This window comes from Prosopis cineraria, unplaced genomic scaffold (assembly GCF_029017545.1).
Source record: "Prosopis cineraria cultivar Desert tree isolate PC_DT_omini unplaced genomic scaffold, ASM2901754v1 PC863, whole genome shotgun sequence".
NCBI classification, from domain to species: Eukaryota; Viridiplantae; Streptophyta; class Magnoliopsida; order Fabales; family Fabaceae; genus Prosopis; species Prosopis cineraria.
In genome coordinates this window covers 1-15,353 of record NW_026556188.1, presented here as the reverse complement: position 1 = coordinate 15,353, position 15,353 = coordinate 1, and the positions used below count along the sequence as shown (strand labels likewise).

The 15,353-nt window shown below is 30.6% G+C and overlaps 1 protein-coding gene across 1 annotated transcript; it reads left to right on the top strand.

The window, feature by feature from the left end:
• Positions 1-1,447: 1,447 nt before the first annotated feature.
• Positions 1,448-15,350, top strand: LOC129298618 (uncharacterized; the record flags this gene model as incomplete). Its single annotated transcript, XM_054937042.1, is given in 8 exon segments — positions 1,448-1,629; positions 1,671-1,935; positions 13,182-13,290; positions 13,425-13,527; positions 15,087-15,133; positions 15,136-15,156; positions 15,159-15,182; positions 15,253-15,350. Coding segments are annotated over 8 exon segments (849 nt in total), but the record flags the coding sequence as incomplete, so codon positions are not given.
• Between the last annotated feature and the right edge of the window lie 3 nt (positions 15,351-15,353).

Here is a 15,353-nt window from a genome sequence, read left to right as displayed (position 1 = left end):
GTCATATGAACTTCTCACTACTTCTCCTTATAGGTAAACTCTCATTTCCTGTGATCATGCTTTCATACCAATCACTTGTTTGTATTCAAATTATATATAGTGTATAATTGTATATTTCCATCAATTTGCTTAATTGAAGTCCTTTCCGTGGAATAATCATGCATTGTCTTAAAACATGCATAATTTAAAAGAATTTCATATAATAGCTATAATACTCTCAAATATTTGCATTAGATAGTTAAATATAATAAGTTATTTGGTTACATCAACCCTTCTATCACAAGAAATGTTACCCATAATTTTCTCAACCACTAATGCTTCCCTGCACATTCCTTTTCTTAGTCTATACACGTAACACACAAATCTACATACAATTGGCACTATTAGTCAATTGATTAAATTGACTAAAAGTACTAATTATTATTGAAAATCACATTTAGCAATTATTTCCCTTTCACTTAATCAATTTAGGTTCTTCATAACCCAATTATCCCATTCTATCATTTCTATCAACTCTAACACACTTCCTCCTCAATTTCTATTCTCATTTCTTTCTAGCTTAGGTTGAATCAAGCATACTGCCGCATAGCTTTATTGTTTAATCCTAAACTAGTTGCAAAACTCTAATTTAATTTTCAAGAACCTTTTTCTATACAAAAGGGTAAGAAACAAACTCTTAAAATTCTCTAATTCTTTATAACATATACTAAAAGAAATCATAATAGAATCGAAGTTAAGGGTGATACAAAATTTACCCGATAAGCTATCAGATGAAAATGTCTTCCAATGCTCCAAGACTACTTGCCCTAGTAGAGAAATGGCCTCTTCTCCTTGTGAATACCGTATTTTGTCCGGACTTTTTTTTAATAATAAAATCAAAAAAATATAAAATAAAATAATAATAAATAATAATATAAAAATGAAATTTAATCCCTTTTTAAGATCATATTTTCAAGAAGTAATAATAATGATAATTTAACAAAATCAAAAAGAAAGGTTAAATCGTGAAAGAAGAAAATCTCTCCCAAATTATCCCAATCATTCAAGAATATTGAGAGTCTACTTTTGAGAGTTAACTTTTATCTCCTCAATCCTATTTTCATTTAAATACATATCTTATATGTGTGTGTGTGGGTATTAATCAGAACCATTAATCAAAAGATAAAAAAACAGAGAAAAAGCTGGACAAAACGCTGATAGAGTCAGCGTTTCATCACGGACAGTCAGGCACACACGAGCGGAAACTGCACACACACACACACGAGAGAACAGAAGGAAAAAGCACAGCAAAGACATGTAGAAACAACAAAGAAACACAGGCACAGAGACGCAGAAACAAAAACAAGCACACACTTTCGGCCATGCAGCAGGAAAAAGGACAGAAACAGCAGAACACACGAACACATGAGCCACGGACGCCGAAAGAACCAGAGGCAACAGACACGAAATGCAGAAGAAGCCAAACAGAGCAGGAAGAATAGCAAGCAACCGGAACACGTACGCTTATGCTTTCGGCTGGCAGGAGAAAAGAAACAGAACCAGGGACAAACGCATGCATGAAGGAAACGGCACAGCAGAGAAAGCAGATGGGACGGCACAGAAAATAGAGACAAACGCAGAAGAAACAGAGTAGGAGAGTAATGATTCACGTTGTCCATTCTCTATATAAGGAGAAGACGGGAACAGCGAGAAGGGGGGAAGCAACGTAAAAAAAATATACAGAGGAGAGAGAGGACCGGAAGACGTGAAACAGAGGCTGAGACGGAGGAGAGAGGACGTGGCGGAGGAGCTTTTCTTTCCGAAAAGCTGAGAAGGAAACGAGGGAGGCCAGAAGCTGAACGAAAAAGGATAGAGACGGAGAGAGGTGAAATGGAGGCTGAGGGAGAAAGGCTATTCCGGCCGGAACAAAGTAGAGGAAACGAAGAAGAGGAGTGCGTTTTTTTTGGCTGGAGAAAGGAAGGAGAAACGTACGGAAGAAACAGAAAACAGAGCACGAAAGGAAAAGAAGAGAAGAGGCGGAGAGGAGAAAGAAGAAACAGAAACAGAGAGGAGAAAGAAGAGGCTGAGACAGATCTGGACGTCCCATACGCGCAGGTTCTTGCTTCTGAATCCAAAATATACGTGTTTAATTTCTGTTTACTATTCCAAAATGGATTTCATGTTTAAATGTTTTGTCTCATATTTTTCAGCTCCCAAGTGATTTCATTGCAATTGTCATATTTTTTTTAAGAAAAGAGAGTTTGAAAAAGAAATAATAGAGAAATTGCAAATGATAATTCTTGTTTCCTATCATAGCTAAGCTAAATTTGATTATTAGGTACAATTTCATTTCAAATACAGAATTAGTGCAATTATTAGGCGAGATCTTTAAATGTGTATATTAACATATATGAGCATTATTTTTTTTATCTCCATTAATTCTAAGGTCCTTTACTTGTCAATAATATTGTTACACTCATACCGTATGACACTTTCTATCCACATGTACAATTGTATAAAAGATTAAGAGGAGAGAATTCAATTCTCATCCAAAAAAAAAAACAAATGGATAAGAGAAGGTTTCTTGTATTTTATTAACTTGCAGTGTGAGATTTTAAGAATTTTCACAGGCATTTAAAGTGATCTTATACCGTGTAAATCAATAAGATTTCGCAGGTATAGAGATCCAATTTATATGTACAATCAATGGTTTCAATGACCAACCGTTAAAACCAACTGTCTTTTTATAATCTAAATAATCCATTTAAGTTCCATGTAAGATTACGAGAATCTTTGTAGGGACTTAAATTAATCATATTATCGTGTGGGATAATAAATCCTCACAGATATAGTGATCATCCATTTTTATAATAAAAAAATAATTTTTGTAAATAATCATATAGTATACAATTTAAGAAACTTAATTGACCAAATTAATATATTTAAATTGTAACCATATTTACCAATTATATCTTTTAGTCATGTGAGATTTTTGAATCTCCATAGACTTCTAAGATCATCGTATTATCGTGTGAGTCAATAAGACTCTGCAGATATAACGATTTAGTTTTTAAAATATATATACATATATATTATATAATTAATTAAATCAATTAATTAAATTTAATTCCTGTATCGTGTGAGATTTTAGGATCTCCGTAGATATTTAAGATAATCATATTACTGTATAAGTCAATAAGGCTTTGCAGGTATGATGATTAAAATTCTTCAAAACATGTATATACATACTTAAAATATATTTTTAATACTTAAAATGTACATAAGAATATAAATAAATAAATTAAATTGCCAAACTCTTCTATCATGTGAGATTTCAGAATCTTCGCAGATACTTAGAGCAATTGCATTACCGTATGAATCAATAAGGTTCTTCAGGTACTACAATTAAATTTCTAATCATAAAATATAAAGAAAAATAATTTTAAACCCTTTCCTTTCTTTATTCCAAAAATTCAAAAATGAAGAAAATAATTAAAATTAAATTACCTTTTGCAATTTAAAACACACATATCAAAATTTCAGAAATTATTTTATTTGCAAAATGGTGAATTATTTATAATTAATTTCTCTTCAAAAAAAATATTTTTATACCAACAACTTTTAAGCCCTAACTACGTGGACTTTAATCCCCATCACAGGGTACGTAGGCCTCAGAGTTAGATTTGAGTCAAGTCCGTCCTCCCTTGTAAATAAATAAATATTTCTCACCTAATTCCTATCATTTTTATATCAAACACATGAATATAAAAGGGATAATTAAAATAATTTTAAAACCATATTAATAGAGCACAACAAACTTCAGGTAACCGTTTCACAAACGGGTGTTGTGGGGTGCCTAACACCTTCCCCATACTCAACCGACTCCCGAACCTATCCTCTGATTTCGCAGATCACCCTTATCTTTCATTAATCGGTTTCCCGAGATTTACCTCAAAATCTTGGTGGCGACTCCTCGTTCGATCCGGTTCCCGCCGCGAAGGCCGGGACCTCCGCTCGCGCGCCGTCCGCGTCGCATTTTTTCGAGTGCGACACTCCTCTCCTTTTCGTGCTTCCCTTTCCTTCCACTCTGTTTTCCATGAGCTTCCACATACTTATTAGTCACTTTTTTGTGCTGTGCGTTGTGTGGTATAGTGAGAAAAATTATCACCATACGCATACGCTTTTTTTTCAAAACGCAATCCTTCCATTCACATCTGTTCATCCAACATTCTAATAAGTCAAAATACAAAACCTTCATCCAAAATTTTAACCGCTCATTAATTACTAATTTGCCCTTGACTCCTGACTACTTTCAAGATTAAAAAAATCAGGATGTTTAGCATATGATATAGTGATTGTTGTTGTGAATCAATTAGAATTTATATTTGAATTTCTTGAATTATAGGAGTTCTTGATGGCAATGACAAATTTTTCCTCATTAATTTATTTCAAACGGGGACATGTGCTCTAAAATATGTCAAAGTGATTTCATAGTGTTATAGCATATGCATCCTCAAAAATGCTTTTGCATTTTATTATTTTTTATTTAAAGTTTCTTAAATTGCTTGTGCAAAGCAAAGCCAAAAAGTAATTTAAAATTTGAATTATACTTTTTGTTTTGCAATGTATTGCTGTTACGGATAACTATTCAAAGGCCTTATACATTAAAAAATTATTCTTGAATCCGGAATTTGCAGCCCCATGCATCATCCTAAGACAAATAGCATTTATTTCTCTACTTTTTTTTGTAAGTCACTCCTACTAATTTTATCAATACCAATGAAAAGCATGCAAAAAAATATATAAAATTTTAAATATGTCCTTTTGTAACAACTCTAAAAAGTAATGTGATATATGTTTTTCCTTACAGGAAAAGGTTGGTATTGATAAATACCTTTCAAATATTATTTGAAGAACCACATCATGATTTCTACATAGAACCAAATAAATCTTTTATATTGTACCTTATAAATGAGATCAAAGGAAATATACTATAATAAATACTATATTATAATTTATGTCACAATTGTATTTACAAATTACATTTATGGAAAAAAATATGAATAAATAAAAAATATCTACATATTAAATCATGATTTTAAATTAAATAAATAGCATGCTTAATACTCCATCCATCCAAAATTAAAAGGCATTTTTATAAAAGATTCAATGTTCTAAAATAAAAAATACCTTGCTAAAAATAAAATTTCATTGCTAATACCTTTTCAATATAATTTTTCTCTTATATTCTCTCTTTTTGATACTCTTTTATTAATAGAGTATTAAATTACAGGCCTTTTTAAAAAAAAACAAATTATATACCTTATATACATACATATATACATACATACATACATATATATATATATATATATTTCTTTAAAAATCATACATGGAAACCACAGATCCGTCTACTACAATTCTAACAAAATTTTATACTATTCAAATTCGGTTAAAAGTGTGAAACTATAATAATATGTCGACAATATAATATATACCGCAAAATTCGACAGAACTTTTCTTTTCTTTTCTCTTTTTTTTTTGTTTCACTTTGATATAAGCATGTGATCAACTGTATCACAAAGAAAGTGATTTATACAGTAACCATTATATGATTGCTGATTACTTGATTTATTTGAATTTATTGAGTAATAAAAATTTTATTTGGTCAATTACAATTTTGACTTTTAATCACAAAATGAGTTCCTATTACTCCAATATGCTAAGCCTTAAAAATGTACTCCGGCATTCTAATGTTTTATTGAAAGGTCCTCACATTGCCCGTGTAACACACAAGGCCTATTACTAGTTTCACTTTACTTTTAGTGAATATCCATTCTCTTATTTGTCCATATCGATTATTGAGGATTTACAGAGATCGAGCCAAAATATGATTAATATTGTATACCACTAATTTGCTTGTTAAATCATATCAAACACCACAAAATATGAGTAGCCCCTACCATAACATGTACGTCCCAATAAGTGAAAATTTGAGAAGATAGCAGCTTCCATCCAATTTATAGATTCGTGGGCTTCGTTCTGTGATATACAGTGCACGTATGTTGGTCCGATCAATAATCAATGCACTTAATGATGTATCTTCTCATCCTGCTAGCTAGTAACAGTATTCAAGATAGTGGAAACTTCTAGTCAGGCATCATGCATTGGAAATATGTTTTCTACGTTCGAGGCAGTTGACTAGTTGTAACTACAACTTTCTGGCTAATATTATAAAAAAATTAACTTTTAACAGTGATAAAAATTATTGTTGATTATTTTTAGTGATGAAAAAAAATTACCATAATGTCAAGAGTTTTTTTTATTAATTTTATCTGTGATGATAACAAAAATTATTATTAAATGTATACAATCAATGATAATAAATATTGTCACAAAATATAAAATTTGTCAATGCTGAAAGTAACAATCAATGGCAGTTGTTTTGTTACCATTAAAAATTGGCATCAGCATAACAACAAATGTCGCTACAAAAAAGGTGATTCTATTGAACACTTGCCACATGACACCATATCACTTGTTACATGGCTCCACATCACCCCCTACATGTCACCTCTTCACGCTGCTTGTGCCTTCCACAGTGCTCTAGCTGATTCAAACACGGGGCCACATGAGGCAAAGGAAGAAAGGCGCTGCCTTGCCACTGAAGCTGAATGCGTTCCTCGTCCATAAATGACATTATTTTATATACACCTGTATAACAATCATTTGTTTCAAGCAATGATACGTTGGAAATGTTCAATTAATATGTAATATAAATTTAAATTATCAAAAAATTAAACTAAAAATGAAAGTAATTATAATATATAGTATTAGTGTATTACCAACTGAATTATATATGTTTAGGAAAAAGTTGCCCAATTTTTTTTTTCAATTACATCATATCGTGCATCTTTTATTTATTATTTATTCTATAATAAATTTTTATTATTAATGTCGGCGTGTCTTTATTTATTAAACAAGAGCATATTAAGTATACAAAACTAAGTATAAAAGTCTTGCATTTATGTTTATATAAATTTGTGTTATATATACATATATCACACTTTAATTATATACTCTAATAATACTCACTCTATTCAAAAATGTAAAGTATTTTTAATCAAATATCATCCCTTAATAAAGTAGTTACTTATTTTTAAATTAATACTATTTTTTTATATTTATCCTTATTTAATAGGGTGTCTAACTCATTAAAAAATATAAGATATTTTTTAATGAAAGGAGTAGTTATTTTTGGTATGTGTAGAATCTTACAATTTCATGATACAAGTTTTTATATGACTTTTGAGTTTACTTTCAATTAACAATAACTTTTAAGTATAATTATTCACTTTTTTTACATTACATTTTACTTTTTTTAATCAATTTTTATTTTTAAATGATAATCATATAAGAAAATTATACACAACATTATCTAATTTTTTTTATATTTATGTCTCAAAATAGTATCAAGCAAAAAATCATATAGCATCATATAGATATATTTCATATATTCTAAAAATTAAATGTAATATTTTTAAATATCACATTCATTTTCCTCTTCCCTGCCAATAATTGAACTAGGAACCTCTAAGCTAGCGTCAACTTCAAAGCTTAACACATTTGAAATAAAAAATTAGATCAGTTGAAATATCATTTTATAGACAAATAAATTTAATTATCACGTATTTGATTATTATAAATAAGTAGTGTTATTATTTAAAATATCAATTTGATTATAAAAAATGTGAAAATAAAGACTCGTTACCACAATATAAGCATTCTAAATTAAAATACCAAATAATAAGTTTTTGAACGTATTTATAAATTTGTATAATGGTGTGTATTGGTTAATTCAATTAGATTCGATCTTGAATTGACCAAAACCAATGAAGCAGCCTAGCTTAAATAATTAGTCCAAATCAAACTGAGCATTACTTGATAAGCAAAATCAACTTGAAATATAATAATATGGATGGGCTTGATTATTTAGTGTGGTACATTACTGTTAAATGATATCTTATCTCAAAATAGTTTCATTATTTTAAAGTATCAATTTAATCATAAAATATACAAAATGATAACTTATTATGTTGTTTTATTTATTCATCATAAAATTACAATAATAAAATAAAATTAATGTCTTAAAATGTTAAATATTGAATTAAAAAAATAAAAAAATTATGATGAACATATAGAGTTATTATTGATTATCATTCTTTTTGGAGTAAATGTCTTGAAAATCAAACTTTCACCTTCTCTGGCGATAGTCAAAGTTATCATTAAAAATCACACTTTTAGTGGTGATTTTTATATCATCACTGAAATTTTAATTTTTAAAAGTCACTGATAAAAGTAAACAATCAGCAACAACTTACAAAAGTTATCGTAAAAAATCATACTTTTAACGGTAACATTAATTATTGTTATAGAAGGTCAGACTTTTAAAGGTAACATTATTTACTTTTAATGGTGACTTTGGAGAGTTACCACTAAAAATTATCATTGATTTTTTTTTTTTGGTAGTGTAAGTGCCACAGGTGATGACAGCCGATGCCAAAGCTGTATTGATTAATAATCAGAAGCTAAAGATTGAATTTCATATTTCGCCAAGAAATTGCATCATCTCCAGGTGACAATGACGGTACAAGAGAAATATTAGAGTTAAGCATAAATTTTTAATTTCTTGCTGATTTCTTCTGATTTTCCTTTCACGCTCAATGTATCCTTTAAGATGTGAGAATTTAAATTTCAATGAACAATAAATCAGGCAGGACTTGATTTTTTTTTTTAATAAAAAGTTCTTTCGAACGCTGACATACAATTCCTAAGACACGCGTTAAGGTGCGTACTTGAAACATGGAGAAAAGTTTTGTCATTTATCAATGCACGCGCCTAATCAGTCATTTCGGTTGATTAATGTGATGGGGCACAGCCCAAAACGTGCCCTCTCAGTAAATCCACTGTAATTTCTCGAGTGTAGTTGCCGGTCTCTGGACTCTTGAGCACAGTAAACAAAGTAAATTAGAGATCTATCCGAAAGAAAAATTAAAGAGAGAAAGAGAAAAAGAGAGAAGAGATATGGACCAGATCCAAACAAATAAAACCGTGGTACAGGAGAAGATTAAGCCAACTACACTGAAAATAGCAAACAAGGGCCACGTATTGAGCCCCCTTTCAGCCTGAGACATGTAGCAAAATGCGCCCTCACAGTAAATCCACATATTGAATTTTTGGATTTAACTCACCTAAAATTTTCTTGTAGCAAAAAAGGAAAAAAAAAAAAAGAATTTGATGTCCAGTGAACACACAATTACCGTGAACACACACTGCGGCAAGATCAACAGGGACATCAGCGGGAATCCCAGATACCACGTGTGGGAGAGCAAAATGAACTCTCCCCACTACTGCTCAGATTTCAAATGAAATTGATTCTTTGTCTGAGGGTATTCATTTCTATTCAACCATGTATGTAGCCAGAGCTGGGTTTGAGGAATACGACACGGACTTGTTCAGGAAAGGTTTGGGTCCTCTATTTGGGGAATATATGCTCCAAAAAAAAAAAAAGGAGCATCCCCGTCTCCTCGAGATGAGGTTGTTACGGTAAACTGGGCTAATATTGAACCAGGCCTCATGTCTATCTGTTAAGGCCCACGTTTAATTTGGGCCACCACAGACTGCCTATCACTTCCAGGACAACTTTTCCTCCTTCCATACAATTATTAAAGGGAAAAATTTCTTCCAATTAAAAAAAGAAAAAATAATCATTTAATTTTTTAAATCTTGATCCAATTATAATTTAATTTATATTCAATTTTAAAATATTAATAATAATTATTAAAAATTAAATGTTAAACATAATAATTAAAAATATTTTAAACTTTAAAAATTAAAAGAAATATTAAATGCTAAACATAATAATTAAAAATATTTTAAACTTTAAAAATTAAAAGACTTCAGTGATTTAAATTTAAAATATTAGTAATAAATCTTAACATGAACTAAATCTTTATAATTTTTTAAGATATACGAATCAATATGTTAAATAATTAAAAAAAAATTAAGTTACAATAATTAAAATTTAAAAATTAAATTTCAATTAAATTAAAATTTTAAAGATTGAGTTATAATGAGTTAAAATTTAATAATTGAATAAAATATTATAAAGAATAAATGATTATTTTTTATTGATAAATATCAATTTCAGACGGGTCCCTTCAATTTTTAAGAGGAAATAAAAGCCCAATTTTATTTTTTTTTACCGGGAAAAAAATCTGCTTCCAAAGCCGTCGATGTCACCAATTTCGTCTCCGTCATTTTTGGCCAGCGAAGATACTTCAAGTCACTTAATTTCGTCTCTGTCATCTGCGGGTGAGATTTTTTGTTTTATTTTTGATATGAAAATGCATACCCGAAAACACATCGTCGGCATTTTTTTTTTTTTTTAAGGATGTAACGCGAGGATTTTCTAAAAAATATTTATTGCGCGCGCGTGTTTCTTGATACCAATTATTTTTAATAGTCATCATATCTCTTTTTGGCAGCTTGCTCTGTAGACATAACTGGAGTTCACAATCTTATTGTATATCAATTCAACATACACGCAAACACTTCTCGTTTATGCTATATTCCTTTAATTTTTTTTATAAATTATTTTTAGTAATCTCATCAATATTAATGTTAAAAATATAAGAAAAAAATGTGTAAAATTTCAAATACTCATATACAACAAATTCAAAAGTAATATTATATTATTTTTTATAAAGGATAATTTTGCAAATATATTTTAAATATTATCTAAAAAAGTCACACAGTAATTTATAAATAAAATCAAATAAATATTTTAAAACATATCTTATAAATAAGATTCAATAAAGTATTTGATTAGAGGGGGGCCGGAAGAGAGAGATTTGAATTTGGGGGGGGGGGGAGGGAAGAGGGGGGAGAGGGGAATTTCCTAAAGCCCCCAGTTTGAGTTGAATTTTCCCTCCAACCAAAGAAGAGTTAGTAGTGATGGGTTCATGTACAAGGCCTGACATCATTACTGAGTTTTGTAAGACCTTCACAATATTATTCCTCCCAGTAGCTATGCAAGGATGAATATAACTCAAATCATGGAAAAAAAAGAACATGTTACTGCGCGCTTCAATAAAAGAGAAGCACGCTGTGTAAAGGCATGGAGTGTGAAAGAAAAGCATTGTCACAACATAATTGATATTTTCCGGGTAACTACAGAGCACGCAGAGGCAGCAATATGTACAGGGTGAAAAGTGACTCAGGTGATGAGAAGAAGGAGTGCGGGGACCAATATCTTCGGACTTATGATTATCGGGCTTCATATGAGTTTTGGTCTGGGCTTTGTCTTCAATATTCTTGTTTCCTGAGATTCACAACATTGAACTGATTCGTGGGATTGCTCAAAACAAATTCGTCCCTGCTGGCTTCTCTCCTAGCTCTGGATTCTGAAGTTTATTCCTGTTGTTTTTGCCTTTCTTCAGTTTCTGTTTGGTTCTTTTTGTTGGTTTACTCTGCTCTTGTTATCTGAACTCTTGGTTTCTAGCTCTAATATATAAATTTTATTTGCTTGGTCCCAAAAAAAAAAAAACAGAGAAGGATGACACCAGGATCTGTTGGGAATAAGGAATGACAAGTTCCAGATGATTGCAAGGACTAATTTTATTTACACACTGGTAGTGGTATGGCGGCTGTGACATTCATAGACCGGAAGTTCTTTGTATTTTATTTTTAAAAATAAAAGATGTTAATGAAGTACATAAATTTTCTAGATTCAGTAACTTGACCTATCCTACCCCTTCTATTAATTCAAATTAATCCATGTCCATGGATGGAAAAGACTTAATTTAACCAGAATAATCTATTGTATTTTCCTAATCAAATAATAATATATTCATATGATCAAAATAATTTTGAAAAGATTAAAAATCATAGATGTGCGCATTTCTGCACACTTATGATACAACTATACGAATTAAAAAAATTAAAGAGATTTATTTTTTGTCTTGTCAATTATTAATAATACTTTCTCTGTTTTAAATTATAAAATATTTTTAGACAAAATTTCATGTATCAATAAATCTCATTAAATACACTTAATAACTTTATCTTTTTTAAAAAATATAAATTTTTAAAATACTCATTATTTAATATATTAAAAAGAAAAGAGACAGAAATTAATTATAAAAAGAAAAAGGATGATATTAAAATTGGTGCATTTAATGAAACCTTAATTTATTTAAAATGTATTATATTTTAGAACATAAAACTATTTCAAAAGTATTCTATAATTTGAAATGGAGAAAATACCAAATATCAAGAGATAATTATCTTTTAAAGTACTTAGAAATAGAAAAATAATTTTACTAATTTTTTCCAGCACACATAATTTTATAAATTCAACTACAATATTACATACAGATATTACATTAAGGAAATAACTCTTTTTTTTTTTTTGCCACATGTTAGGGAAATAACTCATATACTTAGATAAGTACTGTAACTCTATAGCAAAGTTTCGAATCTTTGATTTAAATAATAAAACGACTAATTTTGTGGCATAATTAATATTTATCAAGTTAAGAAAATCAAACCATAATTAATTTGATTTTTAATTTAAAATATCTTCCTTGAAATTTAACATTGATTAATTTCATTTAATTTAAATTTAATATTTGGGCTAAAAAAATACATTTATAAAAGTATTTAATATTTAATCTGATATTGTCAAAATTTAATGTATACATAGTGGATCTGATATGATTACACGCAATAAAAAAAGATAAATGGGTAGATAGATTACACGCAAGCTTATGCTGTGCTCAACTTCTCACCCAAGCAAACATTGAAATTCTGGAGAATAATAGTGACAAAAATAAATTTCTTATTCACATAACTCATCGTATTAATCATTAATAAAAGCAACACCTTGAATAAAAAAATATATTTATTTATTTATTTATTTTTAAAGCACTTTTTGAGAGGATATCTGTAAAAATACCTAAACAAATACGGCAGTAAAGTTCGCCGCAGGGAGAGTGGGAGACCTTTAATTTTTTTGGGATAGCTGGTCTCAGGGCAGTCGCCCAAGGGCGCATTTCCCATTGGGAACCATCTCTTTATAAATAATCGAAGTGTCGGCTTCGTGACTTCTTTTGATTTCTCATATTCCTTCAAAATCTTAGAGCTCTCGCTCTTCAGCTCTCAAATTTCGTTTGCAGGAGCTCTTTGATTCCGTCCCTGTTTATCGATGGGCGTCTCAAGCAAGCCTTCTCCTTCAAAAGCAACTCAAAGGTAAGGGGTCGCTTAAAAGTCCTCTCTTTGATATTGTCTGGCTTTGTGGCCTTTTGATTTGTCGGCAGTCTCAAATGGTTTTCGCGTGGATTTTTCGCCATTTTGTGATTGGCTTTTCCTTCTCTTGATTGTAGATCTTTGCAAGAACCCGGTTGATGGGTTCTCCGCGGGTTTGGTGGATGAAAACAACATTTTTGAATGGAGCGTGACCATAATTGGACCTCCGGATACTCTCTAGTAAGCTTATATCGTTTTTTTTTTTTTTTACGTTTCATGGCAAGAAAGTAATCTGATTTAGGATTGCTATTTGGAATTTTAGATTTGCTTTGTGTATATATGCTTTAGTAATTCTTTGATTGTGTGCGCATACGGGGTTGAGGGTCGGAGCCTGGCTCCCCCAAGATCACCTAGTTAAGTTGTTTAAAGTCCTTCGGTTTTTGATGATTGCTAATACCTTTGAATCAATGAGGTTGTTGCTTGTCTGCCCTAACATGATGAATTTATCAAATCGATAATTATATGTCCCTTGTTTTTGTTGCTCTATATCATTGTCGAGAATTATGAGAAAACATAAAAAGAAAAAAAAAAGTTGGTGACGATGAAGCTCTTACTAATCCGTCAAGTGATTGTAAGAATTTGAGTTGAAAGAACGAATAACAAAGAAAGATACTGGGAGACGTGATAGATTGCATGTAATGCAACTCCTATAGTTGGAGTACCCCTTCCAGAAGATCACCCACCTTAGCTATTTAAAGTACTTTGGTTTTTGATGATTGCTAGTACCTTCAAATTAATGATACTGTTGCTTGTCTGCTCTAACATGATGAATTCGTCAAATTGATAACAGGAAAAACTGGGCTGCATTGAAGATTTTACTAATCCATCAGTGATTCTGTGATTGTTTGAATTGAGTCGAATGAAAGAATGATGAAGAATGATATTGGCAGACATGATAAATAGAAAATAAATCACTCCCTGCGGTCCAAAATATAATCATTTCCTCTCAACTCATCTTAGATCAAAATATAAGCAACCTAATACATGTAAAAAAAAAAATTTCATCCTTTTATCCCTTTTATTATTAGCCTAGATATTTGTTAATTGTATTCCTCACTCATTATAGAGTTGTTAGTACTTGGGACTAGGGGTATAATAGGGAAAATATATATATTTTTGTGGGAATGGGGATTTCATTGTTGTGCGGATTTTTCCAAAAAACTGGATATCTTTTGGACCGGAGAGGTATATTGCATCTAATGCAACTCCTAGGGTTAGAGCCAGAGCTAGGCTTCCGGAAAATCACCTACCATGATGGATTCATCAAATTGATGAGAATAGGAGCCCTTATTTTTGTTCTCTATATCATTGCTGAGATTTCAGAGGAAAAACAGGAAAAAATGTGGGCAACATTGAAGCTTCTACTAATCCATCAAATGATCGTTTGAATTTGAGGTGAAAGAAAGAATAATGAGAATGATTTGGAGGGACATGATAGATGGAAAATAGATTATATACCATATAATGCAACTCTTAGTTTCCTATTTTGACACTTAGCCGAATTGTCGACTATATGCAAATTATTGAGATTTGTCTAGTGGTTGGTTGAATTCTCTATATTGCAGGAACTACTTTTGTTTTAGATTCATTGCAGAGGGATTTTAATTATTATCTGAAGTTTCCATAGTTATAACAGTTTGTTCATTATGTTGTATTACTATTATTTCCATGTTATTGTACCACTTGAGTTTTACTAACAACTTTTCTCTTTATTTGTTGGTTATCTGAATTTCTCATAGCGAGGGAGGATTTTTCAATGCGATTATGAGTTTTCCATCCAACTACCCAATAGTCCACCAACAGTGAAATTCCCTCAGAAATATGGCATCCCAATGGTTGTTTTTCCTGACTTGTGATGTTGCTCCGTTGAATGTAACTTGAAACTAATCTGCTTACCATGTGCAGTATATCCTGATGGTCGGGTTTGCATATCAATTCTTCACCCGCCAGGTGATGATCCAAATGGTTATGAGCTTGCAAGTGAGCGCTGGATGCCTGTTCATACA